This window comes from Bombyx mori, chromosome 11, assembly GCF_030269925.1.
Source record: "Bombyx mori chromosome 11, ASM3026992v2".
NCBI lineage: Eukaryota > Metazoa > Arthropoda > Insecta > Lepidoptera > Bombycidae > Bombyx > Bombyx mori.
The window spans coordinates 282,380-309,724 of NC_085117.1; the positions used below are offsets into that span (position 1 = coordinate 282,380).

General features: G+C 40.4%; 2 protein-coding genes across 5 annotated transcripts in view; one reads left to right on the top strand and one right to left on the bottom strand.

Moving 5' to 3' along the window:
* The window catches only part of LOC101736386 (lachesin), a 61,479-nt gene that overhangs the window by 15,503 nt on the left and 18,631 nt on the right, over positions 1 to 27,345 (bottom strand). Inside the window, exon 1 of one of the 4 annotated variants that reach the window (XM_021349102.3) lies at positions 10,508 to 10,634. The exons of the other annotated variants lie outside the window; for them this stretch is intronic. The gene's annotated coding sequence lies outside the window, so the exon portion shown is untranslated. Of the gene's footprint in view, positions 1 to 10,507; positions 10,635 to 27,345 lie in introns of those variants that run through there. 4 annotated transcript variants of the gene reach the window in all.
* LOC105841930 (uncharacterized) lies at positions 22,431 to 25,962 on the top strand. Its single transcript, XM_062670888.1, has 3 exons — positions 22,431 to 22,839; positions 23,149 to 23,712; positions 24,590 to 25,962. The coding sequence occupies exons 1-3, from the start codon at positions 22,809 to 22,811 to the stop codon at positions 25,162 to 25,164; spliced, it is 1,170 nt and encodes a 389-aa protein (XP_062526872.1). The 5' UTR covers positions 22,431 to 22,808; the 3' UTR covers positions 25,165 to 25,962.

The following is a 27,345-nucleotide window of genomic DNA, read 5'->3' on the forward strand; positions in this document are numbered from 1 at the left end:
GGTTTAGGAGTAGTTTATCCTGTATATCAATGACATGCTGTCTATTGATGGTATGCATTGCTATGCGGATGACAGCACGGGGGATGCGCGATATATCGGCCATCAGAGTCTCTCTCGGAGCGCGGTGCAAGAGAGACGATCTAAACTTGTGTCTGAAGTGGAGAACTCTCTGGGGCGAGTCTCCGAATGGGGTGAATTGAACTTGGTTCAATTTAACCCGATAAAGACACAAGTTTGCGCGTTCACTGCGAAGAAGGACCCCTTTGTCATGGCGCCGCAATTCCAAGGAGTATCCCTGCAACCTTCCGAGAGTATTGGGATACTTGGGGTCGAGATTTCGAGCGATGTCCAGTTTCGGAGTCATCTGGAAGGCAAAGCCAAGTTGGCGTCCAAAATGCTGGGAGTCCTCAACAGAGCGAAGCGGTACTTCACGCCTGGACAAAGGCTTTTGCTTTATAAAGCACAAGTCCGGCCTCGCGTGGAGTACTGCTCCCATCTCTGGGCCGGGGCTCCCAAATACCAGCTTCTTCCATTTGACTCCATACAGAGGAGGGCCGTTCGGATTGTCGATAATCCCATTCTCACGGATCGTTTGGAGCCTCTGGGTCTGCGGAGGGACTTCGGTTCCCTCTGCATTTTGTACCGTATGTTCCATGGGGAGTGCTCTGAGGAATTGTTCGAGATGATCCCCTCATCTCCTTTTTATCATCGCACCTCCCGCTATCGGAGCAGAGTTCATCCATATTATCTGGAACCACTGCGTTCATCGACATTGCGTTTCCAAAGATCTTTTCTGCCACGTACCATCCGGCTTTGGAATGAACTCCCCTCCACGGTGTTTTCCGAGCGCTATGACATGTCCTTCTTCAAACGAAGCTTGCGGAGAGTACTTAATGGTAGGCAGCGGCTTGGCTCTGCCCCTGGCATTGCTGAAGTCCATGGGCGACGGTAACCACTCACCATCAGGTGGGCCGTATGCTCGTCTGCCTACAAGGCAATAAAAAAAAAAAAAAAAAAAAAAAAGTTTTTTACTGGTATTGGGGCGAACGCACCATTGCTTTTAGTCGTAATAGGCGAGACGGTGGAAATATTGAAAGAAAACAGGCTAAAACGCCAGTGAGTTTATAGTTAGTTCTCTTCGATTGAAAACATAGTCCATAGATTTGACAATTTAAAGAACACTTTTTTTTATTGCGTAGATGAGCCCAAGGAGCACTTGGTGTTAAGTTATTACCGGAGCCCATAAACTTCTACAATGTAAATGCGCCACCCACCTTGAGATATAAGGTCTAAGATCTCAGTATAGTTACAACGGCTGCCCCACCCTTTAAACCGAAACGCATTACTGCTTTACAGCAGAAATAGGCAGGGTGGTGGTACCTACCCGCGCGGACTCACAAGAGGTCCTACCACCAGTGGACACAGTGTAGACAAGAACCATTCATTTCGTACACAACATTTCACGAAACGCATTGTCACTGGTGAGGAGACGTGGATACAAGAGATTGACATACAAAACAGTCGATAAATTTCGGAGCGGCGTTTTCCAACTGAACCAAACCTGAGAAAGCTGCGGCAAAGTCGATCAAAAGTCAAAGTCATGTTGACTGTGTTATTTGACTATCGCGGTGTTGAGCAATCGGCATTCTTGTCGGAAGGTCAAATGGTAAATAAATAATATTATTTGAGAGTCATGCAGCATTTAAGAGAGTGAATTCTGTGAAAAAGGCCAGATTTGAGGAAAGAAAGAATTGACTTCCGCGGTAAAGGAATAACATCGTGTAATAAAAATCAAACCCGCAACATTGTAATTTGCGTAATTACTGGTGGTAGGACCTCTTGTGATTTCGCACGGGTAGGTGTCACTACCCCGCCTATTTCTGCCGTGAAGCAGTAATGCGTTTCGGTTTGAAGGGTGGAGCAGTCGTTGTAACTATATGAGATCTTAGAACTTATATCTCTAACTTAACACCAGGTGCTCCGTGGGCTCATCCAACCATCTATGCAATAAAAAATAAAATAAATAAAAAACTTGGATTTTGCACCGTGATAATGCGCTTTCGCACAAGGCCGTCATTGTGAACGATTTTCTTACTAAAATCTCGACAAATAACATCGGGTAGTCACTTCATTCACCAGATTTGGCTCCAGCCGACTTCTTTCTTTTTTCTAAACTCAATTTACCACTTCGTGACATCTGTTTTCATTTACTAGAAGATATAAAGGAGAATTCGCGGCGAGACCTAAACTTCATTCGCATAAAAGCGCTTTTTTACTCTACCTATTTGTTGGTGGCCTCAGAGGCTATTCCAGCTAGGCCTGGACGGGTAGGTGAGCTCACGGGCTCAACACGAGAGAATTTGCTAACACTAGCCCTAGCAAGAGCAGTGCTTCGCAGAATCTACAACCGGACCAGAATCGCGACCCACTGAGAAGAGTGGGCGAGAAACTCAGATGACTGTGTCTATGGGTTAGTTCGCTTACGCTGAAGAATTCAACGAGGATCGGTGCTTGAGAAGCCTAAAAGCACCGAGAGTGATTCCGGGGGATCCGACAAGACATGTTTCGGACGATGGCGGCTTTGCATTGTCCCGTCACGTTCGTTATCCGAAAAAGCGCTTAAAATGTTTTGATGACCGCGTATCGGTACCGTTTCTGAAATTTGTGTTCTATTAATGTTTTTCCAGGTACTTTCTTGATGGAGTACCACCATCGCTAGCTACTTCAACGGTAAACGAACCACACATACTAATTAACGGGGTGTGGGTATTTCTAAAAAGTTAGTGGTCCCGCAGTAGCCGAAATTCGACTATAATTAATTGAAATTATAAGTTTCAACATTATTATGGTCCTATTGTTACAGATTTCGCCAAGACTACACTATAGACAAATACTCGTAATATTAAAGATAAACAATATTAACCTATTCTCAATTTGACTACAGACTTTAAGCAATAACAAAAGTTTGACAATAAACAAAGAGTATATATGTGTATGTCATATACATGGTAGTGTGTGTAATGTTTTCTTTATTGATTTAATCTATATATTAATACGTGAAGAAAAAACTTTGTATCCCTTTTTACGAAAATTGCGCGGACGGAGGAGTATGAAATTTTCCACACTTATAGAAAATATAGAGAAGAAGTGCACAATGCTAATACTTTTTAAAATAATGCATAAAAGATACATTAAATCAATAAAGAATACATTACACACACTACATACCATGTATTTGACGCACACACGCATGCATACTATTTATTGTCAAACTTTTGTTCTTAACGTCTGTTGTCAAATTGAGAATAGATTAAGTATTGTTTGTCTTTATTAATATTTTTTTATAGTGTAGCCTTGGCGAAATTTGTGATTATAGAAGTATAAAATACAATCATAATAGTGTACAAACTTACAATTCCAATCAATTATAGTCGAATTTCGACTACTGCGGGACCTCTAGTTAATATTATAACCTAACTAATTAACAGATTAGCCGTGAGATCGTCTACTCATCTACGAAATGGATTTTAGGAAAACTGATAAAACGCAATTGTCGAATCAATTTCCTCATTACACTCAACAGTTCAGAGCACTGAGGCATCGATGCCGTTTTGCTGGTAAACCTAACTTTAATAGCTTGTGCGACGTGGTTCAACCCCTCGGCTTATACGAGGGGCGTACAATGCCACCCCTAACCAAAATGTTTGCGGATTATTAAATTCTCGGCTTCACCTACGTACACCCTACAGTTCAAAATGTTTGTAGTTCAAAGCTGTTATTACGCTTTTTTTGCGTAACACGTATGTCAAAATCCATCAGAGGTTAGCTTGAACTCCCCTCGGCGTTGCGGAGCTTTCGAACTTTTGCACGAACTTAAAGATTTATGTCGTATCAATTTAGTGTTTATCTTGCAAAGCTTATTTTTGATAGGCTGAGATTTGGAGCTGTGTGAATGGCTCTCATGCGCGACGACCACCACTAACCACATCGGCTAGTCTACTTACTAAAACAATAGAAATTTACAAAAAAAAACCATATCCATTCTCCTCCTGAACGCAAATAAGACTTCTTAAAATTAATTAAGGATTTTCTGAACAGTTCTACTTTTTACTCTATGATTTTGAGCACCCGTAGGCAGCGTTAACTATATGTATCTTACATGTGAATCGCGCGTCAGGAATAGGCAGAATGTACCATGTTAGTGTTCTCAGCGGCGATGGTACTGATTGGGATTGTATCAGTTTAACAATACGTTACTGGCGCGTGTTGTAAGGCGGTATTTTTTTCCCTTACGTAATCGCTGCTAGCCTTAGGCTATTCTAGCTACACGCAGACAGGTAGGTGAGGTCACGGGCTCAACCTGCGAGAATTCGTTAGCACTATTATTGGTGTACAATAAAGAATACTCTTTCTCTATCTTTCTCTCTCACTAGTCCTAGCAAGAGCAGCGCTTCCCTGAATCTACAACCATATCGGAATCGCAAGCCACTGAACAGATCCGACGAGAAACTCAGTTAGCTTAGCTGGTACAAATAATTATCTAAATAATTAATAAATCCTTAAAGCTCAAAGCCCGAGCGGACCGGGCCCCCGTGAATTTAAAAGCTTAAACCCCGTGGGAGTTCCGTATTAAATCCTTTCTCATATTGTATCAAAGATTACGCGACCCTGCAGATTAGGGTGGAAATGTCAACATGTCTAATTTGAATTCATTTGCATCTGTCATTGTAGTTTGACATTTGACGTATTTCTGACAGAAGGCAAGGGTCGGCAAGCAAGCCGACTTATTTGTCTTCATACAGGAGGGTAAAATATCTAACGGATTGGTGTTGAATGGATATTAGAGCTCATAGATATCACTAAGTGGATACCACCTACCATGAAACATGAGCACTAAGTCTGAGTTGTATAGTCATAACTGCTATCTTCAAGTCTTCTGTCAACGTGGGTGGCGGCCTTAACGTTGTAGATCTCTATGGGCTCCAGTAATCACTTAACACTAGGTGGGCTGTGATCTCTTCCATCCTTCTAAGCAATAAAAAAAGGATATTAGCTCTAATGTCCCAGTTTTTACAGTACAACGTCTGCCCTGCCCTTCAAACCGAAACGCATTACTGCTTCACGGCGGAAATAGGCAGGGCGCTGGTACCTACCCACGCGGACTCACAAGACGTCCTACCGCCAGTAAAAATACTATGTTATTTATATAATATTTTTTTAAATCACTCTTGTAAACAAATCGACATATTACAATCAATTGCCGTAAAGATGTTGCCCCCCACGAATAAATGTCACCCCATTGAATACGGACCCACCCCTCAATACTGATGCCGGTAATTAGCAGGATTCCCATGTGACGGGCGGGATGTTTATCGAATTAAGTTTTGCGTTTTTCTATTTTCCAGAGTGGCTGCGGTGGTGTGTGTCAAAAGACGAATGGCGCTAAAGTAGCCCACGATACAGTCCATAAAACTTGAGGTCTTTAAATTGTGATCTAAGCTTGTGCTATGTGTAATAATGTAAGGTCTTCATGTAATGTTATATGTAGGTTTTTTTTATATATAATGAAATGCTTTTTTTTCAATGCATGCAGTCGGTACTTGTAATTGTGTTAGCATTTAGTGTGAAATCAATGTATATGATACCTGTAATGTTCTGTGCTGATGTATAACATGTTGGTATCCTAAATTTAAAAAAAAAAAACTTATCGTCCCACCTATACTGATGTTATAAAGCTTATTTGTTTGGTTGAACGCGCTAATCTCGGGAAGTACTGGTCCGATTTGGAAAATTATTTCAACGTTTGATAGCCTATTTGTTGAGGAAGGCTATAGGCTAACATCACGCTAAGGCCAATACGAACGGAGCACTAATAAATAATGTTTTAAATTCGGATTTTTTTTACTTTTGAGAGCTTCCGCTGCGTTCGCTACGGAAACGGCTATAGTTTCGCTAAAATAATGTATGACAGAATTGTTCCGCTTAAAAAGTTCTCAAAAAAAGTCCACAAGAGTATATGTATGTCTATATGTTATGGTTGGTTCACTATAACCCTTTTTATGTTAACCAAATTTGTTATAAAATAAAGCAGTATTTGTGAAGGTGTTTTTATAAAGATGATATTAATCCTTATCTAAATAAACACGTTATTCATTACAAGTATTTAATTTAAAACAAATTTGCCCTTTATATAATTTGATTTCAATAAGTGTCTTAGAAGATATTGCACTTTTAAAATAACATCGCAGCAGGCTAATGATCAAATCGCGTAATAATGATAAACAAGGCGGCGGCACAGATTAACAAGAAACACCCAAATCACTTCATGATAGGCTTTGAAAATTATAGATTTTTCTGGATTTCTCCAGGATCCCATCATCAGATCCTGATCCTAAGGTATACAGGACCATGCGGGAAGTCTACCCTTTCGAACAAAAAAAAAAGAAAAAAGAATTATCAGAATCGGTTCAAGCATTCTCGAGAAATCGGTGAACATACATAGATAAAAAATAGTGGTCGAATTGATAGCCTCCTCTTTTGAACTAGGTTAAAAAGCGTGATTTTGGTGCCTTAAATAGCTCCTTAACATTCTATTATTCAAAAATATGTTCACTTTCTACGTAAATCAAGTCACAGGCAAAAGCTAGTCATCCTATACGAAGACAAGATTGACGCCATGATGTTTTTAAAAATAATGCCTTCAGGGTTTTCCAGCGTCGTTCTCTTCATTATTATCATTGTCTTCCATGGTAACAGTAATTAATACTTAATTTTCCCAACCAATTCCTTTAATTTGTATTTTCAGTGGATAAAAATGACCGAAAAGAAGATCCTACTCGATACTGGCAATAATGGGACAGCAAGAAGCCAATTGCCATATTAAAAAAAAAAGGAGACTTAAAGCGTGTTTGTTATTAATTTTGTTCACAATTCATCTGATTTTAAATTCTTCCCAGAGTCTGGACATTAAAAACGCTAATACTGCTACCTACCTTGAGACATGAGTCCCAAATCTCAGTTTCTACAGTACAACAGCTGGTCTACCCTTCAAATAGGACCACTGCTTCGCGGCAAAATTGGACAGGATTTTAGTATTTACCCGGGCGGACTCACAAAACGTCCTACGACCAGCAAAATTAGACTAGCTAAATACAAAACGTTGTGAGAATTGAGCTTATAGCCGCGGCCAATGATACCAGTACTTATTGTATCGGACGATCGTGATAAATGTCCGACACGCGACCTGTATTCGTATCGTTGGGGCTAAAACTACCCCTGAAATAAGGGTCGGACGGAACATTTGATTTTTAATCACGACGAAAAGCCACTTTGTTGCTACGTCAAACATTGGGAACATTAAAAATGGTTTTACGGAAATTCGTTCGATTCTCGAGACTCGTGGACGCGACTAAAAGAATTTTTACGATTTTATTCTTGCGTTTATTATGTCATATTATTTCTGGTTCTTCGAATGCTTTAGTGGTCGTGATCACGGATGACTCAAGTTATATCCTTTGAGAATTGGAATGAGCTCCCTTCCATGGCGTTTCCTGAGCGCTATGACTTGTCCTTTTTCAAACGAGGCTTGTGGAGAGTATTGAACGGTAGGCAGCGGCTTGGCTCGATCCCTGGCATGGCTGACGTCCATGGGCGACAGTAACCACTCACCATCAGGAGGGCCGTATGCTCATCTGCCTACAAGGGCTATTGACGTTATCACATAAAACTATCGTCAGTAAAGCGACATTATAAACAACCAATTTTTTCCTTCTTTTTTACATAAATATTATACACAGCCCACCTGGTGTTAAGTGGTTACTGGAGCCCATAGACACCTTCAACGTAAATGCGCCACCCACCTTGAGATATAAGTTCTATGGTCTCAGTATAGTTACAACAGCTGCCCCGCCCTTCAAACCGAAACGCATTACTGCTTCACGGCAGAAATAGGCGGGGTGGAGGTACCTTCCCGGACCCACAAGCGGTCCTACCACCAGTAATTACGCAAATTATAATTTTGTAGTTTGATTTTTATTACACGATGTTATTCCTTCACCGTGGAAGTCAATCGTGAACATTTGTTAAGTACGTATTTCATTAGAAAAATTACCGAACGTCTTATCCTTTAGGCCACGACGACTTCAGACCACAACATCTATATTGTTATTTTATTATTTAATTAATAAAAGTCGGTCTCTGAAAACTTCACAACTGACCTTATGCAAGTCGTGCTCACATCTAAAAGGGAGAAATCAATACTATAGCGTCCCTATCGTTAGATCTTTGTTTTAACGCGGTAATGCTTCATAATTTTTGTATTGTTGTTCGGACAATGACGTATGAACTGAGCTCATATAAAAATTGTAAATTTTAAACCGGTCAGCATTTACACGCGATGTAGTTTTAAATAAACAGTATTGCGTGCCACCAAATTAATTATAACCTATTGCTTTCTGTTAAATTTTAGATTTGACAGCGACTTTTTGGCGGGAACGTGACATGTCAATGTTTCTTTTTTTTTTTTTGTCGTTGGCAAAAGAGTATACTTACGTCGCATTTTATAATAGTAATCCGTATATTGACAAGCGCCATATTAACCAGTAAAAGTAGTAGATATGTCTATAATTTTTTTTAAACCATTTACTGCAAATTATTTGGACTGTGCATTGCGATACATTTTTCATCGATTAACCTAAATCGATTTGATAATATGAAATATCTTTTATTTTATTGTCCTTGTAGGCAGACGAGCCAACACCTGATGGTAATTGTTACACTCGCTCGTTGATCTCAGCAATGCCAGGGGCAGAACCAAGCCGCTGCCTACCGTTTAATACTCCACAAGCCTCGTTTGAAGAAGGATATGTCATAGCGGTCTTCCGGTCACCGTTCTGCCGAACCCGTCGCTTGCGACGATGGGTTCGACGAGTAAATTAACCTAGACACAGCCCACTGAGTTTCTCGCCGGATCTTCTCAAGGGTCGCGTTTCCGATCCGGCGGTTGATTCTGCGAAGCACTGCTCTTGCTAGGGCCAGTGTTAGCAACACCTCCAGTTGGAGCCCCGAGAGTTCATGTACACGCTAGGATGAAGCTGAAATAGTCTCTCAAGGCTATCGGCATAGGTAGGGGAAAAAAAACGCTCGGGAAACACCGCGGAGGGGAGCTCATTCCCAAAATTCCTTTTCATTGTCTCAGCACGTGATTCGCTTTCTCCATTGATCTATTTTAAACTGCATTTTTATTTCGCGTGGGCGGCTGCCCAACTAACCCTTACTGTCTCTACGGCCGTGGCTACTAGTAAAACTGTCAGAGCTCAGGAATAATGGCGTCCCTATTGTTGAGCCCCCGCGAATAGTTGACGATCGGTATTCCAATATTAAACCTCAAGTAAAATGTTCCGGTAAAGATAATTTATTGAATAATTCGCGTGTTTAATAAATCACTAAACGTTCGTACGAAGAATGCTTGCTTTAAGATCAAGTTGGATATATCAGTGTGAGTGTGATGACAGTGGCAACAATCTTCTGAACATCATATCCAGCAAGATCGACTCGGGACTGCTAAATAATAAGCCTTTACAGCGGGCACATGGAAAAATGAATATTATAAATAGTCTAATAGTTACTGTTAGGTGTTTATGTTACTATACTCTAGTCCAATTACGAAGTCCCTTTTGACACTTCTTAGAACATAGATCTTCACGTTTCGCATGATTTAAAATAATAATCATTTTCTGTTCATTATCGTAAATCGTCATTTGAAAAAACACAATCAATCTAAATCATTAAACAATTAATTCACACACACAATAACATAATAATAACATCGGTCAAATGGGACTTCGTAATTCCAATAGAGTATAACATAGAATATAAGTAATGATACTTACTAACAAAATGTTATGGTTTATTTACTGAATTAAAAATAAATAACATTTATGAAGGATTGGTAAGAACGGAACGTTTGAAAAGAGCGTGAAACGAAACTTAAGGTTGATAGAGAAAACGGTGAGAAAGGGAAAAGAGAATGACAAATAAAAACCAAGATGGCGGAGACGATTGAGTTAGCTACGCGTAAAAAAGGTATCAGTTAATTTTTAATTTAATTTAATAACACAGAAGGTTATTATGGAAGTGAGCAATAAAAGTGCAACAGTGGAATACTCATCTAAGCAATAAATAAAAAAGGCGCCACGGTCTCAATTGTGTATTTATAGGTTAAAGATTTTCACGGGGATAAGCGGGCCAATGCGCCCACTAATATACAACTTAGACCGGAGCTCACATTAACCGTAATCTTGCATTCGCGAAGCAGCTGCTCTTGAGTTGTTAGATGGCAGATGATAACAAATCCCACCCCGCTTTGGTTGAGCCTTTGCCTGTCCTGGTGAAACTAGTAAGGCCTCCGGGCCTACAGTAACAAATACTTCAATCTTAAAAAACACAACTGGAATCGGAGAACAGTTGAGTGCTCATCAAGAAAACATAATAATAAATTTTTACTCACATTTATACAGCTTCAGAGATGTTGATGAAATTAAACACAAACCTTAGACTAAATACTGCATCGACACTGTTTCTTTTTTTTAAATAAAAACCACAGAGTATGTTAATAGGTGTATAATCTACGAGGTACAGAGTTGAACTGAATTTTTTTGACAGGGACTGTCAAATGTGGGCGGGAAATAAGCGAGGGGAAAGTTTTCCAATCGCTTTTATACAGCAGGCGGAGACTTCGAAATCTGTAATGTATCTACGGGAATAAATCTCGGGTAATACAATAACATTAAAATTTATTGACTAAAGAAATTTTAATAGTTGCTAAAATAATATCGAACTATTTAAAAATCCTACTAATAATAAAAACGTGAAAGTCTGTAAAAATGTACGGACGTATAGTAGGTACCTATGTTTGTTACTCTTTCACGCAACAATACCGGATGTTAGTCACAGTTTGCTGCTGTTCATTCTCCGACGAACCTTTTAGTAGTTTTGCGAGGTATACGGGAGGACACGTAGGTACTAGCGGATAATACTGACCGCTCAATACCACATACTACTAAGATATTAATAGACATTGTTCTTATACATAAATAGCAATAATGTAGCAGAAAAATCTCCTAATTTCGTGGCAAAAGACTATTTATCGGTTCAGCTTCTTCCCCGGCACTGCCGCTGTCCACAGGCGACCGTAGCCATTCGTTTCCAGAACTACGCCATTGCTACAATGGCTCTTTTTCCTACCTATGTTGATAGCCTTGAGAGGCTATTTCAGCTTCTCTTTGAAGTGTAGGTGAGCTCACGGGGCTCAAACCGGAAGTTTTGCTAACACTGGCCCTGGCAAGAACAGTGCTTCGCATCAATCTATCATCGGATCGAAAACGCGACCCACTGAGAAGATCCGGCAAGAAACTTAGTGGGCTGTGTCTATGGGTTAATTTACTCGTCGAGCCCTTCGTCGCAAGCGACGGGTTCGACGAGAACGATGACCAGTGCTCGAGGTACCTAAAAACATCCTTAATGGACCGGGAGGATCCGTAATGACGTGTTTGAACAATAGGTTAAGTTCAAATTCACAAATCGACATCTCTGTTTTCTCCTTATCATTGTCTCGATAGCCTAAAACATCATTATCGGAGTTCACATTCACCGCGTGCCTACGGAATCCAATTGTCTGCAAAACGAGGGGCCACATAAAAAGGGGCGAACCGAGATTGAAAAATCAATTATGGGGCTTTTAAAGTTTAAGTGGGGGCGTACGAAAACTGTACCAGATGTGTTCAAGCAGTTGATTATTGGTTTACGAAGAGATTTGGGATTTGGTATGAGGTTTTAGCTGGAGATGGCAGTTACTAACATGTATAACTAGCAAGCATAGAAGCAAGCTAATTGAAACTACACGTAGCCTTTTTTTATTGCGTAGATGGGCGGATGAGATCACAAGCCACCTAGTGTTACGTGGTTACCGGAGCCCATAGACATCTACAACGTAAATGCGCCAACCACCTTGAGATATGAGTTCTAAGGTTTCAATTATAGTTACAACGGCTGCCCCGCCCTTCAAACCGGAACGCGTTACTGCTTCACGGCTGAAACAGGCAGGGTGGTGGTATCTACCCATGCGGACTCACAACACGTCCTACCGCTAACCTTCCGATAACACGGTTCCACTCTACACGAAAAGAAAGATTCCCTAAATCCCTCGTATGTAACACGCTACTTCTACAAGACGATAACGAGTTTTCTGTTTAAAATTATTTAGATAATTAGGTTATGCACTACGAACACACAATATATGAGAATAACAGAAAATTTACAGCTTATTTTTTATGTATAGTAAAAAATTACACAACATAGTTGAGATGTTTCATTCAGAGAAATTACTCTCCTGTTTGTACTGGCTTCTAGTTTCATATAACGCGGTTTCACACAACACGGGACGTTGTAGGAACGTATCTATCGCGTTATAAGAGGCTACCTGTCCTTGAAAATACCACCTGCTGGCCAACGACCACGGAAACAGTAAATTATATTAAACACCTTAAAAAAACATTAACACACTACCATGTATTTGACACACACGCATGCATACTATTTGTCTATTATCAAATTTTTCTTATTGCTTAAAGTCTGTGGTCAAATTGAGAATAGATTAAAATATTCTTTGTCTTTAATAATATTTGTCTAAAGTGTAGTCTTGGCGAAATCTGTAAATAAGAATTATTTGACAATAGAATCATAATTAATTTTCAAACTACAATTAATTATAGTCGAATTTCGACCACCGGGCGACGACTAGTGATATTAAAAAACTCAAGATTAAACTGTAAAAATACTTAGTCTAAATTTTGTATATTATGTGGATTATATTATCCATAATAACATTACTAAAAAGCAATGCAAAAGTTCATATCATTCCCCTTACACTCTCTGCGGTTGATTGGTAAGGAGTGCGTTCATACTTTGGACATATTGTGCATAAATCATGAAGCAGGAGCCCTTACTGGTCGTGAGATAAAAAAGATCCCGCGAAATTAATCGAAATACGAATAACCATAGTTCAACTAGAGCAGAAATAACACAAAATTGCTGATTTAGAAGCCGAAAATTAATTAGATTATGAACTAATTGTATTTTTATTACGCATTTAAAGAATTTATTAATATGCTAATTAAGCCCCCGCGAAGCAGTAATGTGTTTCTATTTGATGATAATTAGAACTCTGGTCTCAAGGTGGGTGCCCGTATTTACTTTGTTGATGACTATGGGCTCAATGGGTGGGCCATAAACACGTGAATCTAACAAAACAGTAAAAATATTAATTAAATAAGCGCATGTTCCCGTAATTGAAGTGATATGCGAAGGTATTCGGAATTTGTGGTAGCATGGAAACAGAGTCTGGTCTGGAAATACCCTTACAACTCTTCACGTGGGTGTCTGAGCTAAGGGATTTTTCAGAGAATGGGCAGCCATGTTCTCTGAATATTATAACAGTTTGGAGTTAAAGACCTAGGGAAAATCTTCCACCGAGCGGATGTTATTGCTCCACGGTCTAAATGTTGTTTTTTTCTCCTATTTATGCTGGTTATGCTAGCGTAATCGAATAAGCAGGTGAGCTCATGGAGCTCTAACCTGACCTCAACGATGCTAACACTAGTCCTAGCAAGAGCAGTGCTTCGCTGAATCTATCACCGTATCGGAAACGCGATCCACTGAGAAGATCCGGCGAGAAACTCAGTGGGCTGTATCTGAGGGCGAATGTTATTCAGAAATTGTATATATGTAAGTTTATTTTGAAAATATCGTTAGCTCGATTCAGGCATCCACCAAATATCTGTCATCTGGCCACTCGCTGCGACAGTGCAGGAATTTAGCGGTTCTAGTCTTGATTCCCGTCTGGAGGCTGGAGGATAGCAGTCTGGAGAGACATACTGGACCAGGCCAAGGCCCACCCTGGGCTGTAAGGCCTAAGATGAGGATGAGTCTTGCTTGATTCCCGAATTCTTAAGTGGGGCAGCCGTTATGCAAGTGGCGTTCTTTTCAGCAAGAGCTTATCCACGCATGTCAAGATCTAACTAAGCAATCAAGAGTAATTTAAGAATTGACTGAATCAAGATTCCTTCTTGCTTCGATAATCCTCAATGATGAGGATCGTAGGTGAGGTTGTCTAATAGCTTTCTTCTGGATTATCCTGCGCCACTCCTGCCCATCCTCGGCTGTGTTGATGGCAACGTGGCCTAAAATGTTGAGAGCAGAGTGTATCTGGTGCGATCAGGGCATTGGACTTCTGCCTCTGGGCCTTCTCCCAGCAGCTTCTCTTAAAAAACCTCTCTTTCTGGCAATGTGTCCAAAGAAATCGAGATCAGAGGCTTCTAAGTATCTTGACGAAAAGCTAACGATTCGAAGTCTGCATTAGATTTAATTAAAAACTTTTTTAAGTCGATCCCGAAATTAAAAGGACAGCCAGCGCTTCTCAAAGTTTAGTTTGAGAACTCGACGACGGAGTGACATTAAGCTTCCTAAATCGGGAGTGGACATTCGCTTTGTCTATCGCATATATTTAAAATGGAAACTGAATTAAGCATCTCCTTGTGCTAAAAATCTTATCTGTAATGTGTGTTGAAATTAACTAAATAATATTAGTAGTTAATAAGATAATTAAAATTATAATTTTAATCATCATTATCCTGCCCTTCTCCCAGTCACCTGGGGTCGGCGCAACATGTTTTCTCCTACCATACTCTTCTATCATATACCATTTTTTCGCTCACTCCCCTCTTACCCATATCGTCTTTCACACAATCCATCCATTGCTTCTTAGGTCTACCCCTTCCTCTATATCTTTCCACATTCATAGTTAACACTCTCTTACCAACCTCATTTTCATTTCGTCTCATCACATGTCTATACCATCCCAAACGCGCACTCCTCAGCTTCTCTGTCACAGGTGCCACTTTCAGACTTCCTCTAACATATTCATTCCGTATTCTATCCATTCTCGTTACTCCACACATCCATCGCAACATTCGCATCTCTGCTGCATGCAATCGCCTTTCATTAAGTAACGAATTTAATATCAATAGAAAAATAAATCATTTTTAGAATTCTATTTTTCCACTTATTTCGAGGGTATTTAATTCCTTAGAGCATGTGGTAGCCCTATCTGCATGCTTTGCAGTGGTTAGGAAATATAGACATACTACTTCAAGTTAAATATAACTTCTGCTCTTGGCGGTTGTGTCATGGATGGAGTGTGTGAATGACGATATGAGAGAGAGAGGAGTGAGTGTTGAGATGCCGGCTGATAGAAGAGAATGGAAGAGAAAAAATAGCTGTGCCGACCCTACCTAGTGGCATAAGGTGGAGAAAAAGAAAAGAAGAAGCTCTTGGCGTTTGTCTACCGGTTAATTTCTGGGTAGGAGTTGTCTCTTTTTAATCCTCATTCGAAGACGGGCTATATATACATTCATGAGGAATATCTAAAAACGCATAATAGGAGCTATTTTCGAGTAATTCCTCAGTAAAAATCCAGACGACCCACAAAAATATCTCCTTAGCCCAATAGGATATTAACTATACCTGTATATTCGCCGATACTCATAAATTCTCTGTTAAAATCGGAGCTTCGTCGACTTTATCACAATCCAATATAAAGCTGCTTCGCTTTTAAGTTCAGGACCATTGATATTAACCGCGAATTCTCTAATGAACCGTGCACGAATGAAAAGCTCCCCGAAGCGGACTTCTTTTCATTGAATAAAGTTTATGAAAAGTTCTTCATTTATATGTATATATATTCTATTTATTTCAGGACTTCGTTAAGTTTCCTCAGCCTCGCTGGGGAACGAAAGCTCTGGTTTGTGTGCTTGAAGTGGCCCCTTATTTTTTTCCGCATTGAAGTTTTTAACAGCCAGAGAGTCAAATCACAAAAGGAGTTTTGGCTTCCGCCGAAAAATTCAGACATTCTTTATGTAGTTATACTCCCTTTTATTACTACAATCTGGAGCCCATAGACATCTACAACGTAAATGCGTCACCCACTTTGAGATATAAGTTCTAAGGTCTCAAGTATAGTTATAATGGCTGCCCCACCCTTCAAACTGCTTCACGGTAGAAATGGGCGGGGTAGTGGTACCTGCCCGCGCGGACTCACAAGAAGTCCTACCACCAGTAAAAATTCATAAACTGCCTTATCCGGTACACTTTCCGAGATCGTTCTGGTTCTGCCTTCAAATTATAATTGGTTGTAACTTCGCTCAAGCCGTGACAAAATCCGCCAACTTTATGTGCAGCAAAAGTGTTTGAGTCATGAATTATTCTACAAGTTATGTAATAGTGTCACTACTTTAAAATAATAATACTTACATAAATGATGGGCATGAGAGTTGACTCTAAATAAATATATTTTAATCATACTTCGATAGAGTTTGTTATTAATTTTACGTCTGTTTATAGTATTGCAATTTAAATAAAATAATCCTAAAAGTTTCATGACTGAACATGAAGTGTTGAAATGGAAAATATAATGTTCCTAACAGGATGTAGCGTCGAAGGATAAAGGTTTCATATGTAACAGCAGTGACTTTGGTCGAGAGACTATAGACGTGACGTTTCCGTAGGTAGGGGGTCCCAAGTGCCCTCACGGCCCCCATGTGCTCCTACAGGTTCGGGAGCCTCGTAGGAAGTTCGTCACCAACCTTCAAAAAAAGGGGCGTATTGTGAGCCTATACGCGTTGGTAGCACCATCATATCACGGCCGCTGAGAAGTGATGCGTTTCGGTTTGAAGATTGGGATAACTGCTGTTCCATGAAATTCAGAAACCAATCCCTTGTAGTGGAATTGAGCTGTGATGCCTGCGGGCTCTGGGATCCAATTTAACACTGAGCACCCGGGAGTAAATGCTGCCGTTTATACAGAAACTCAGTTATATAATAACAAACACAGTCTTGCCGCTCAGATATATCTACTACCCTATGCTCTGGGGAATTATTCCCTCGACACCATAGTTCACGATGCTCTACACTCGGCGGCAGATAGAAGCAAATGGCGTGGAATGCTCCGGAATAAACTCTTGTTGCGAGGAGGAGATCACGACCCTCATTATTGAGCAAAGCGAAGCAAGAAGAAGAAGAAGCATGTGGAGCAACTGTTCATTCCAGAGATCACTCTTGCCACGTAATATCTCTTTCAAGTTTTGGGTATAGTATTCAGTGGTAGACAGCAGTTTGGTTCCTGACATTGTCAGTGTCCATATGCACTAACCTTTCACTGTAACGCGGGATTTGCTTGTCCACCATTGAATTTATAAGAAATATTTCTTTGTACGAAAAGAAGCTAAAGTTCTATGACAAGTTTTGCGCAAATAAAAGCCGGAAAAATCGAACTTTATAATAGCGTAGCCGGAGAGGGACATGGAAACGTCCCAACTATGAACAAACTCTGTTGATAGTTTCGGAACAAAGTCGACGGCTCTAAACCTTTCGATTCAATTAAATTGGGGCGTATGGACTGAAAGTTTGAGATGCGATGGCCATGTAGATTTTCGATGCTCGTTTAGCCCGTAAATAAAAGATTAGATACACCTGAATAGTCCTGTAGAGCTGCTACCAGATCCAATAGATACCGAAAGGCAAAAGCCACCTTGAATCATTATGTGAAAGTCTAAAGTGCACAATAAGATGTGGGTAGCAAGCAAGGGACCTTGTCGGCTAAAGGGCATTTACTTCAGAACAGTTAATAAAAGCTACCACTGGGTCATATTGGGTTTTTTAATGAGGGATATTCCGATGCACTTAGCACTTTTGACACCATAGCTAATTTAATTATTTTTATTTTTTTTATTGCTTTGATGGCTGGACAAGCTCACAGCCCACCTGGTGTTAAGTGGTTACTGAAGTCCGTAGACATCTAAAACGTAAATGCGCCACCCACCTTGAGATATAAGCTCTAAGGTCTCAAGTATAGTTACAGGGGCTGCCTCACCCTTCAAACCGAAACGCATTTCCGCTTCCCGGCAGAAATTAGAAATTAATTAGCTGTAAGGGGACGCTCACACACATTCAGACAGACGCGCATACATACACTGTAAGTAAGGTTGTAGCTGCCTTAAGAAAAAGAAAAAAAACATTTAGTTCCAATTCACTCGCGTGTATTGTCACGTTATGTATGTCAGAAGTGTCTGCTATGTCGGGCGGACTATGTATGACTGACTCATTATAATAAACGATGGGCACTTGCACGTGATACCTAAACTATGTCCCTACACACACGCAAACACACACACACAAAATTATAATCCTTTATTCATTGTGTCGTATGATGAAACTCAACGTTATTAAGCTATTGCATAGCTTTTATCGCGGGCTCGCGTGGTCTAGCTTATGAGTGTGAAGGGAGCAGTTAATATTTTGCTTTTGTTAATGTTTATAAATATAGCGTGGTCTTATTTTATTATTGTTTTAATATTAAATTATTATTGTCTAATTATAATTGCATAAGTTGATAAAAAATGCTATACAATAGCTCTACCGCGGCAGTCCCCGAGTGCCACACGTGTTTTTTTGTTGTTTCATTCAATGCTGATTGTAGAATATTACTCTGCTAAAGTTTGAGAAGCAGCGGTTTTAACGGGACCAGTGCCAAAGCAACTTTTAGACAATAAATTGATTTTAAAACTGTATTCTCATAGTATTTTTTTCAGTGTTACTCCTTGAGTAGGTGCCGAGATCATAGTACGGATTTCATGCGTGTCTTTAGTACAAAACAAACATTAGCTGCAATTCGAATTGTTATATCCCTAGCCTGTATAGACTAATGTCTACCATCATAAGCCCTCTTACAATGATTTCATAAGAACATACCAGTCTCAGTTCGGGTCAGATATTCATTGAAGTGGACGTTTACCAATTTTCCTCACTATCTCCAAATCCTTTTATTATAATTAGTTATCTATCTATGCTATATATATAAAAATGAATTGCTGTTCGTTAGTCTCGCTAAAACTCGAGAACGGCTGGACCGATTTGCCTAACAATTTTGTTTTCCCTTAGATGTGTCCCTTTGATGTGTCCCTTTGATGTGTCTTTTATTTATCGATTGAGGCATCTCTATATATAAAAATGAATTGCTGTTCGTTAGTCTCGCTAAAACTTGAGAACGACTGGACCGATTTGGCTAATTTTGGTCTTGAATTATTTGTAGAAGTCCAGAGAAGGTTTAAAAGGTAAATAAATATGAGAATGCTCGGAATTAAATAAAAATAGCAATTTTGTTTTTCCATTGATGTGTCCTCCGTCGGACGGATTCCTTTTGTTTGTTTTAAGTTTATTTTATACAAAAGTTTAGGTCTTTTATTTATCGATTGAGGCACTACGAAGTCTGCCGGCTCAGATAGTTCATTATAAATATTTTGTAGTGTCGAATAAATTCTTTTTTCTTAAAAGAGTTCGGCCTTCTCACTCGTAACAGAAGCTTTTTAGCGTAGCAGAAGTTTTTTTATTTATTTATTGCCCTTGTAGAAGAACTTGCTTGACACGTTGCTCGTATTTTTTTTTTTTTTTTTTTTTATTGCTTAGCTGTGTGGACGAGCTCACAGCCCACCTGATGTTAAGTGGTTACTGGAGCCCATAGACATCTACAACGTAAATGCGCCACACACCTTGAGATATATAGTTCTAAGGTCTCAGTATAGTCACAACGGCTGCCCCACCCTTCAAACCGAAACGCATTACTGCTTCACGGCAGAAATAGGCGGGGCGGTGGTACCTACCCGTGCGGACTCACAAGAGGTCCTACCACCAGTAATTACGCAAATTATAATTTTGCGGGTTTCATTTTTATTACACGATGTTATTCCTTCACCGTGGAAGTCAATCGTGAACATTTGTTGAGTACGTATTTCATTAGAAAAATTGGTACCCGCCTGCGGGATTCGAACACCGGTGCATCGCTTCAACACGAATGCACCGGACGTCTTATCCGTTAGGCCACGACGACTTCGTAAAGGTCTCGTAAAGGGTCTTGTGACTGTTTCATTCGTTCTTGCGACGAGACCGATGACCGGATATATGCGATGATAAACAAACAAGGAATTTAATTACGCTCAACATTAACCCTAAAACTGAAACTGCTTAAACAAAGGTAAATTGATAATGTTTATTTATATGCATATATTTATGTATATGTATTTATTTAAGTACGAGCATTTGTATATACTAGAGGTCCCGCAGTAGTCGAAATTCGACAATAATTAATTGGAATTGTATGTTTGTACACTATTATGATTGTATTTTATACTTCTATAATCACAAATTTCGCCAACACTACACTATAAAAAAATATTAATAAAGACAAACAATATTTAATCTATTCTCAATTTGACAACACACGTCAAGAACAAAAGTTTGACAATAAATAGTATGCATGCGTGTGTGCGTCAAACGCATGGTATGTAGTGTGTGTAATGTTTTCATTATTGATTTAATGTATCTTTTATGCATTATTTTAAAAAATATATGAGCATTGTGCACTTCTTCTCTATATTCTATATAAGTGTGGAAAATTTCATACTCTTCCGTCCGCGCAATTTTCGTAAAAAGGGATACAAAGTTTTTGCTTCACGTATTAATATATAGATAAATGTTATGTATGTTATGTATGTTATATATACAAATATATTTAAGTAATATCACTATCAAGGTTCATTTCTGCACTCCCCTAAGGTAGACTGTTAGAGAACGCCTATGGTATTAAGTTCGCCTTTATACTGTCAAGTATAGAAAAGAAATAAATAAATAATTTTATTTTTTATTTTATTGCCAACGCGAAGATACGGTCGAAACATTCCCGGGGTATTTCAAAGTCATTCCGCTGGACAATTAGTTGCAGGGCGTGTAGACAGTGGAGGCTCCAACGCAGGGGAGAGCCCGCCGGGGCATTATGATCTGGGGGCTGGAGAGGCACGGCTCGCCGGCCTTGTCGAAGCAGATCTGGCTTCCGTCGGACGTGGTGTAACACCGCCATGGACCGGCCAAAGCGCAGGAGAGTAATGCTGAAGGGAATGACCAAATCTATGTATTAATACGCGAACCAAAAACTTTGTATCCCTTTTTACGAAAATTGCGCGGACGGAGGAGTATGACATTTCCCACACTTATACAGAATATAGAGAAGGAGAATCCAGAATGTTAATATTTTTTTTTATTATGCATAAAAAATACATTAAATCAATTAAAAAAACATTACACACACTACCATATATTTGATACACACACGCATGCATACTATTTATTTATTACCAAATGAACCCACAGCCCAGTTGGTATGAAGTGGTTACCGGAGCCCATAGACATCTACAACGTAAATGCGCCACCTACCTTAAGATATGAGTTCTAAGGTCTCAGTATAGTTACAACGGCTGCCCCACCCTTCAAACCGAAACGCATACTGCTTCACGGTGGAAATAGGCAGGGTGGTGGTACCTACCCGTGCGGACTCACAAGAGGTCCTACCACCAGTTATTACGCAAATTACAATTTTGCAGGTTTGATTTTTATTACACAATGTCATTCCTTCACCGTGGAAGTCAATCGTGAACATTTTGTTGAGTACGTATTTCGTTAGAAAAATTGGTACCCGCCTGCGGGATTCGAACACCGGTGCATCGCTACACACGAATGCACCGGACGTCTTATCGTTTAGGCCACGACGACTTCAAAGCCTCTCGATTTGTACGTTTATCTACATATACAACATTAATTTACGAATTTTGCATTCTACGGCAGTCGAGATAAAGTTTAAAATTAATTGCTCACCAATAAAAAACAACAGACGGATAATACCCATGATTTCGTTCAATGTCAGTTCGAGTCAAACGCTTCTATTTATATACAAAAATATATACTTTATCGTATGTTTGAGTACAGTTGATTGACTATGAAATATAACTATACTATATATGTGGAAGCGCTTGGTGAATTAGCGTAAATAAAGGACATATTATGAGAGGAAGAGGTAGACCTAAGAAGAAATGTATAGATTGCGTGAAAGACGATATGTGTAGGAGAGGAGTGAGCGAAGAAATGGTATATGATAGAGGTGAATGGAAGGAGAAAACATGTTGCGCCGACCCCAAGTGACTGGGAGAAGGGCAGGAGAATGATGATGATGATGATATAAAAGTACGTATAATGAGCTCGCCCCGGTAGATACCATAATGTATTTCTTTTTTTTTTCCTACCTAACCTAGTAACCTCGAAGGGTTATTCTAGATTCACCGAGCTAGTAGGTGAGCTCACGGGGCTCAAACCGGGAGTGATGTTAACACTGGCCCTAGCAAGAGCAGTGTTTCGCAGAATCTACCACTGGATCGGAAACGCGACCCACTGAGAAGATCCGGCGAGAAACTCAGTGGGCTGTGTCTGTGGGTTAATTTACTCGCCGAGTTCGACGAGAACGATGACCGGATATTTCTTTCCTGTTCACAACAGATGGTTGAAATAACGACCTCACGTCTCAAGGGGGGCGACAGTCACTTTGCAGTGTCCACGAACGCAACCATTGAACGAAGCTCGGTATTTTAGCCGATTAGAATACGGATAGCTAGGTTAATAGTTACTGTCGCCCATGGACTTCAGCAATACAGGGGCGTTGTCATGTACACAGCGACCTGCCACAAAAAATATCAGAAGTTTTGCTTTTGACAATCGACAGCCCTATTAATGCGTGCAAATCCAATTGCAAATTAAAACAAGTACTGCTTATATATAGCTTGGCGCTGGTAGCAGCCTCACACGGAAGCTGTGGAGTCATGGCGCGTGTTACTGCATTAGGAGTCTTAGGTAAGGAGAGATCTTTGTTTGTGTCCTCAATAAACTGGTGGTTTACTGGTGGTGGTGATTTACTGGTGGTAGGACTCATTGGAGGAGGAGGAGGATTCATTGCTCATATCGTTCATACAAAGCACGTCACCGGCGACGACTATTGTCTCGGACAGTCCAGCTCTGAACTCCTTTCTACCGAATTCCCTTTTGACAATGATCAAGTCTCCGAGGGCTCTCGCAGTCCTCCTCCTCTTCTGGATGAGCTTCCACTACATACTAGCATGCCAAGCCTATCGAAGCAGTAATTGTAAAATCTCATTGTTACAGTATTAATAGCATCGACCGCAGCGGCACCGGCCCTCCAGCTGTGGCCGAACTGCTTCCAAAGTTGTAACCCGTGTCCGTGCCCAGCCCCGTGCTTCCCATGCTTATCTCCATGCGACGCCCGTCCGCCACCGCGTAATCCGTGCCCGCAACCGTGCGACCCCTGCCCGCCACCGTGCGACCCATGCGCCTCGTGCGTTTCGTGTACATCGAACGCGCCGTGTAACTCATTTGCCCCATGCGACTCGTGCGCCCCGCCTTGTGATCCATGCAATCCCTGTGCGTCGCCATGTGACCCTTGCAGTGTTCCATGCGATCCATGCGACCCGTGCACAATTCCTTATGACCCATGCACACCACCTAGCGACCCTTGCGGAAGCCCTTGCGATCCCTGCGGCCCACCTAGCGACCCTTGCGGAAGCCCTTGCGATCCCTGCGCCCCACCTTGTGATCCCGGCTGCTCCTCGTGCGACCCCTGCGCCCCTTCCTGTGGGTCTGGCTCGGGCAACAACTACGGAACTGATGCATTTGCAGCTTCGAACGCTCCCAGCAACCGAGCATGGCCCGGTAAGCTTGAGACCAGCTAATATTTTATTAATCCATTAAATTCTGACTCTTGGACGAAGTCAAGCTGCAGGTAACAAAGACTGCCTAGAGCCTCCTATTGGGGCAGTGATCGAGAAATTAGAACCGGGTGTATTTTAGTTAGTAACTGAGTTAGAACGTTTGCAGCGATCCTGGTAGATTCACCAATGTCCATAGAGATTATAGGAACACAACATTCGTCCCCTCGTAACTTCATTAAGGCTCGTCTGAAGAGAGGAAGTCCAGCAGAGATATGAACTCTTCATTACATTTAATTGATAAGACAAGAACAACTTCTGGAAGCAGTCATCTGAAGTCATTGAGAAGCACACACTAATATACAGGTGGTTTCCAAGTGTAATCAAGTGCACGATCTCCCCTCCACGGTGAATGATCTAGAATGATAAGACATGTCCTTCATATAACGAGGGTTGCAATGAACCTTTGGCGGTGCGCGGTATATCCGATGGTTGTTAAAACACTCTGGCCATAACACTTATACTAACTAAGCTGTTTGATCGAAAATACCTCATAATCTTAGCATAATCCAAGCATAAGCTGACTGAGAATACTGAGCTAATAATAAATACATGTAATTTTGGTTATTGGCTCACGAACCCTTAAAGCTTTTCAGGCAGCTTCTTGGCTGGCATTTCTGATCTGTACGAGGGTCGGTGTTTACCACCAGTTGGCCTATATGATTGTATGTCTACTAAGGCGACAAAAATCCCACAATGCCTTACAAGAGGCCATTGACTGGACCCGACGACCGATTTAATTAGTTTTACATTACTTGCCTTGTATGAAAATTAACAACCTGCGTTCGTTATTAACAACAATGTCTTTTTTAATGTTGCAGCCACTAAAGCTCATGGCTTTCCGAATGTTATGACACCCAAGAACATGGTCGTAGATCGTCTGCAGCAGATCGGCTTCCAGAAGTTCAGAGTGCCAGGAGGAACTTTCTTCATAACCTCATCTCCAGATATAATACTCCAGCCAGCCCCGATCGTCGTGTATCCAGCGCAGCAATCTCCAATAACGCCCCCGCAAATAACCGTTCAGCCACCCTCGATAGCTCCAATCACGCCCCCGGCTATAGTAGTCAGGCCACCCTCCCTAGCACCGATAACACCGCCCCCCGTGCTGGCCAGACCGAAACCTTTAGCCCCTATAAATCCCCCAGCTATCGTGGTACGACCCCCCAAGCCGGCACCCATATGTCCCCCTCCTATAACGATAACGCAGCAGAAACCTTGCCCCATCACCCCTCCAGAGATCATTATTAGGCAACCCAAGTATCCCATGATGCAGATACCACCGATTCAAATACCCGCCGGAATATTTCGAAGGGCTAACCCTTGTGGGAGCCCCTGCAATCCCTGCAACCCTTGCAACCCCTGCGCTACTTGCAGCTACTCCTGTCAGTCCTAAGCTCCGGTGAAAGTTACACAAAACGCAACGACAAAACTCACAAAGCTCTCGGATAACATTTACGGTTTTTTAAAGGAAATAAATAAAAAAACAGTCCTCAATAAAGAAAGTCTTCTTTGAAGTTCGAATCTCAGCAGAAGCGAGAAGAAAATAATGTTCCGAATTACAAAAAAAAGGCGTCAAAACATCTATACTTCTTGCTTCTCCTAGAATCATATTTCTTAATGCTGAGGGTCGTGACCAACGCGTCTATCTCCCTTGCTCTCGCACAATCTTTCTCTATCTCTTTCTACACCTCAAACACAGTATTTAAAAAAAACAAATATTTTCTTCTAAAATTCAGTTACGTCAATCCAATTCTTTCGGTGATTTGTAAACGGAAAAAAAAAATTGTTTTTGTTAATTTCTAGTTTAAGCAAAAATACTTCCTCGTACACATTATATAGGTCTTAATTTTGTTTATGACGCCGTCAGAATTAGTTAGGCGACTCTGCTTATATGTATTGGTTCCAAAATTGCTTCTTTTCTGCGCAAGAAACCTTACCAATCTCCAAATCTTCTGAACAGCCACGGATAAATCACATGTTTCCCGCTTGCCATTAGTCAAAAACATTTTCATATCAATAGGAGCGTTTTGTGTATAATTTATGTGTCATTTTCCAAACGAATCAAATCGGCCTTCATAATGGACTATGAATAGAAAATATCTGCATTTTTTGTTTCGATCTAGTTAAAAATCTTTTACAAATGTAATTTTTATTTACAATATATTATATGATTAAACATATTGATGGGTTTTGTGTGTGTTTCATTGTTACAATAAACATGTCGAGATAATTAAAAAAAATCGCAAAAAAATATACTCTGCTTAATTACTGGTGGTAAGATGTCTTGTAGGCTCGCCTGGGAACGTACCACAGACCGTCTATTTCTTGAAACTCATCCTTCAGCAGTTATAACCGAGAATGTCTCAAAGTTAGTGGCGATATTTACGCTTTGACGTCTCTAGGTTCCGGTAAACACTTAACACCAGGCGAATCGTCAACTAGTTCATCCATCTATGCAAGGATAATGTAAACAAATCAAAATCTTTCTGATAATTCTATCAAGAGCAGTGCTTTGCTGAATCTAGTACCGGATCAGAATCGCGACCCATTGAGAAGATCCGGCGAGAAACTCAGTTGGTTAAATCGTATTTTTTTTGCTTAATTAGGTAGACGAGCTCACAGCCCCCCTGATGTTTAGTGGTTACTGGAGCCAATAGACATCTATAACGTAAATGCGCCACCCACCTTGAGATATAAGTTCTAAGATCTCAGTATAGTTATGATAGGCAGCGGCTTGGCTCTGCCCCTGGCATTGTTAAAGTCCATGGGCGACGGTAACCACTCACCATCAGATGGGCTGTATGCTCGTATAAACGTAATAAATAAATAAAAAATGTGGTATCGACGGGAGACCACATCATTCAAGGATTTGATAGCTTTATTTACTTCGAATCTTCTGCCTCTAATTGGAGCTTGGTAGAAGAAATCCAGTCTAGGATAGTCAGGATAGTAGGCAGTAGGATGCTTAATGCCTCTAAAAATTCTATGCTCCAAATATCACAGCGGCAAAAAGAATAATTTCCAACATTGGTGGTAGTAGGTACTGGTGGTAGAGCCTCTTGTGAGTCCGCACGGTTAGGTACCGCCACTCCGCCTATTTCTGCCGTGAAACAGTAATGCGTTTCGGTTTGAAGGGTGGGGCAGCCGTTGTAACTATACTGAGACCTTAGAACTTATATCTCAAATTGGGTGGCGCATTTACGTTGTAGATGTAATTACGCGATTACGATTTAATTATATTTTTAATACGCATTTATTAGCTTCAGACGTTTGTATGTTTGTAACGGAATCTTTGAACATGATTTTAACCCCCTTCAAAACGCCGGATTAACTCGAAATTTGATATACTTGTAAAGGACTGATGACAATAACATATTAAAAAAAATATTGAAAAAATTGAAATTCAGCTAAAAAATGAAAAATAAATAATAGTTTAAAAAAACTAACTAATTTCTCTTCTGTTTTTTAGTTGGATTTTCTATAAAAGCGTATTTTGTTAGTTTTTTTAAACTATTATTTATTCCTATTAAAACCAAAATCATATTTGTTTTGTTCATAGATTATGAAAGCTTAT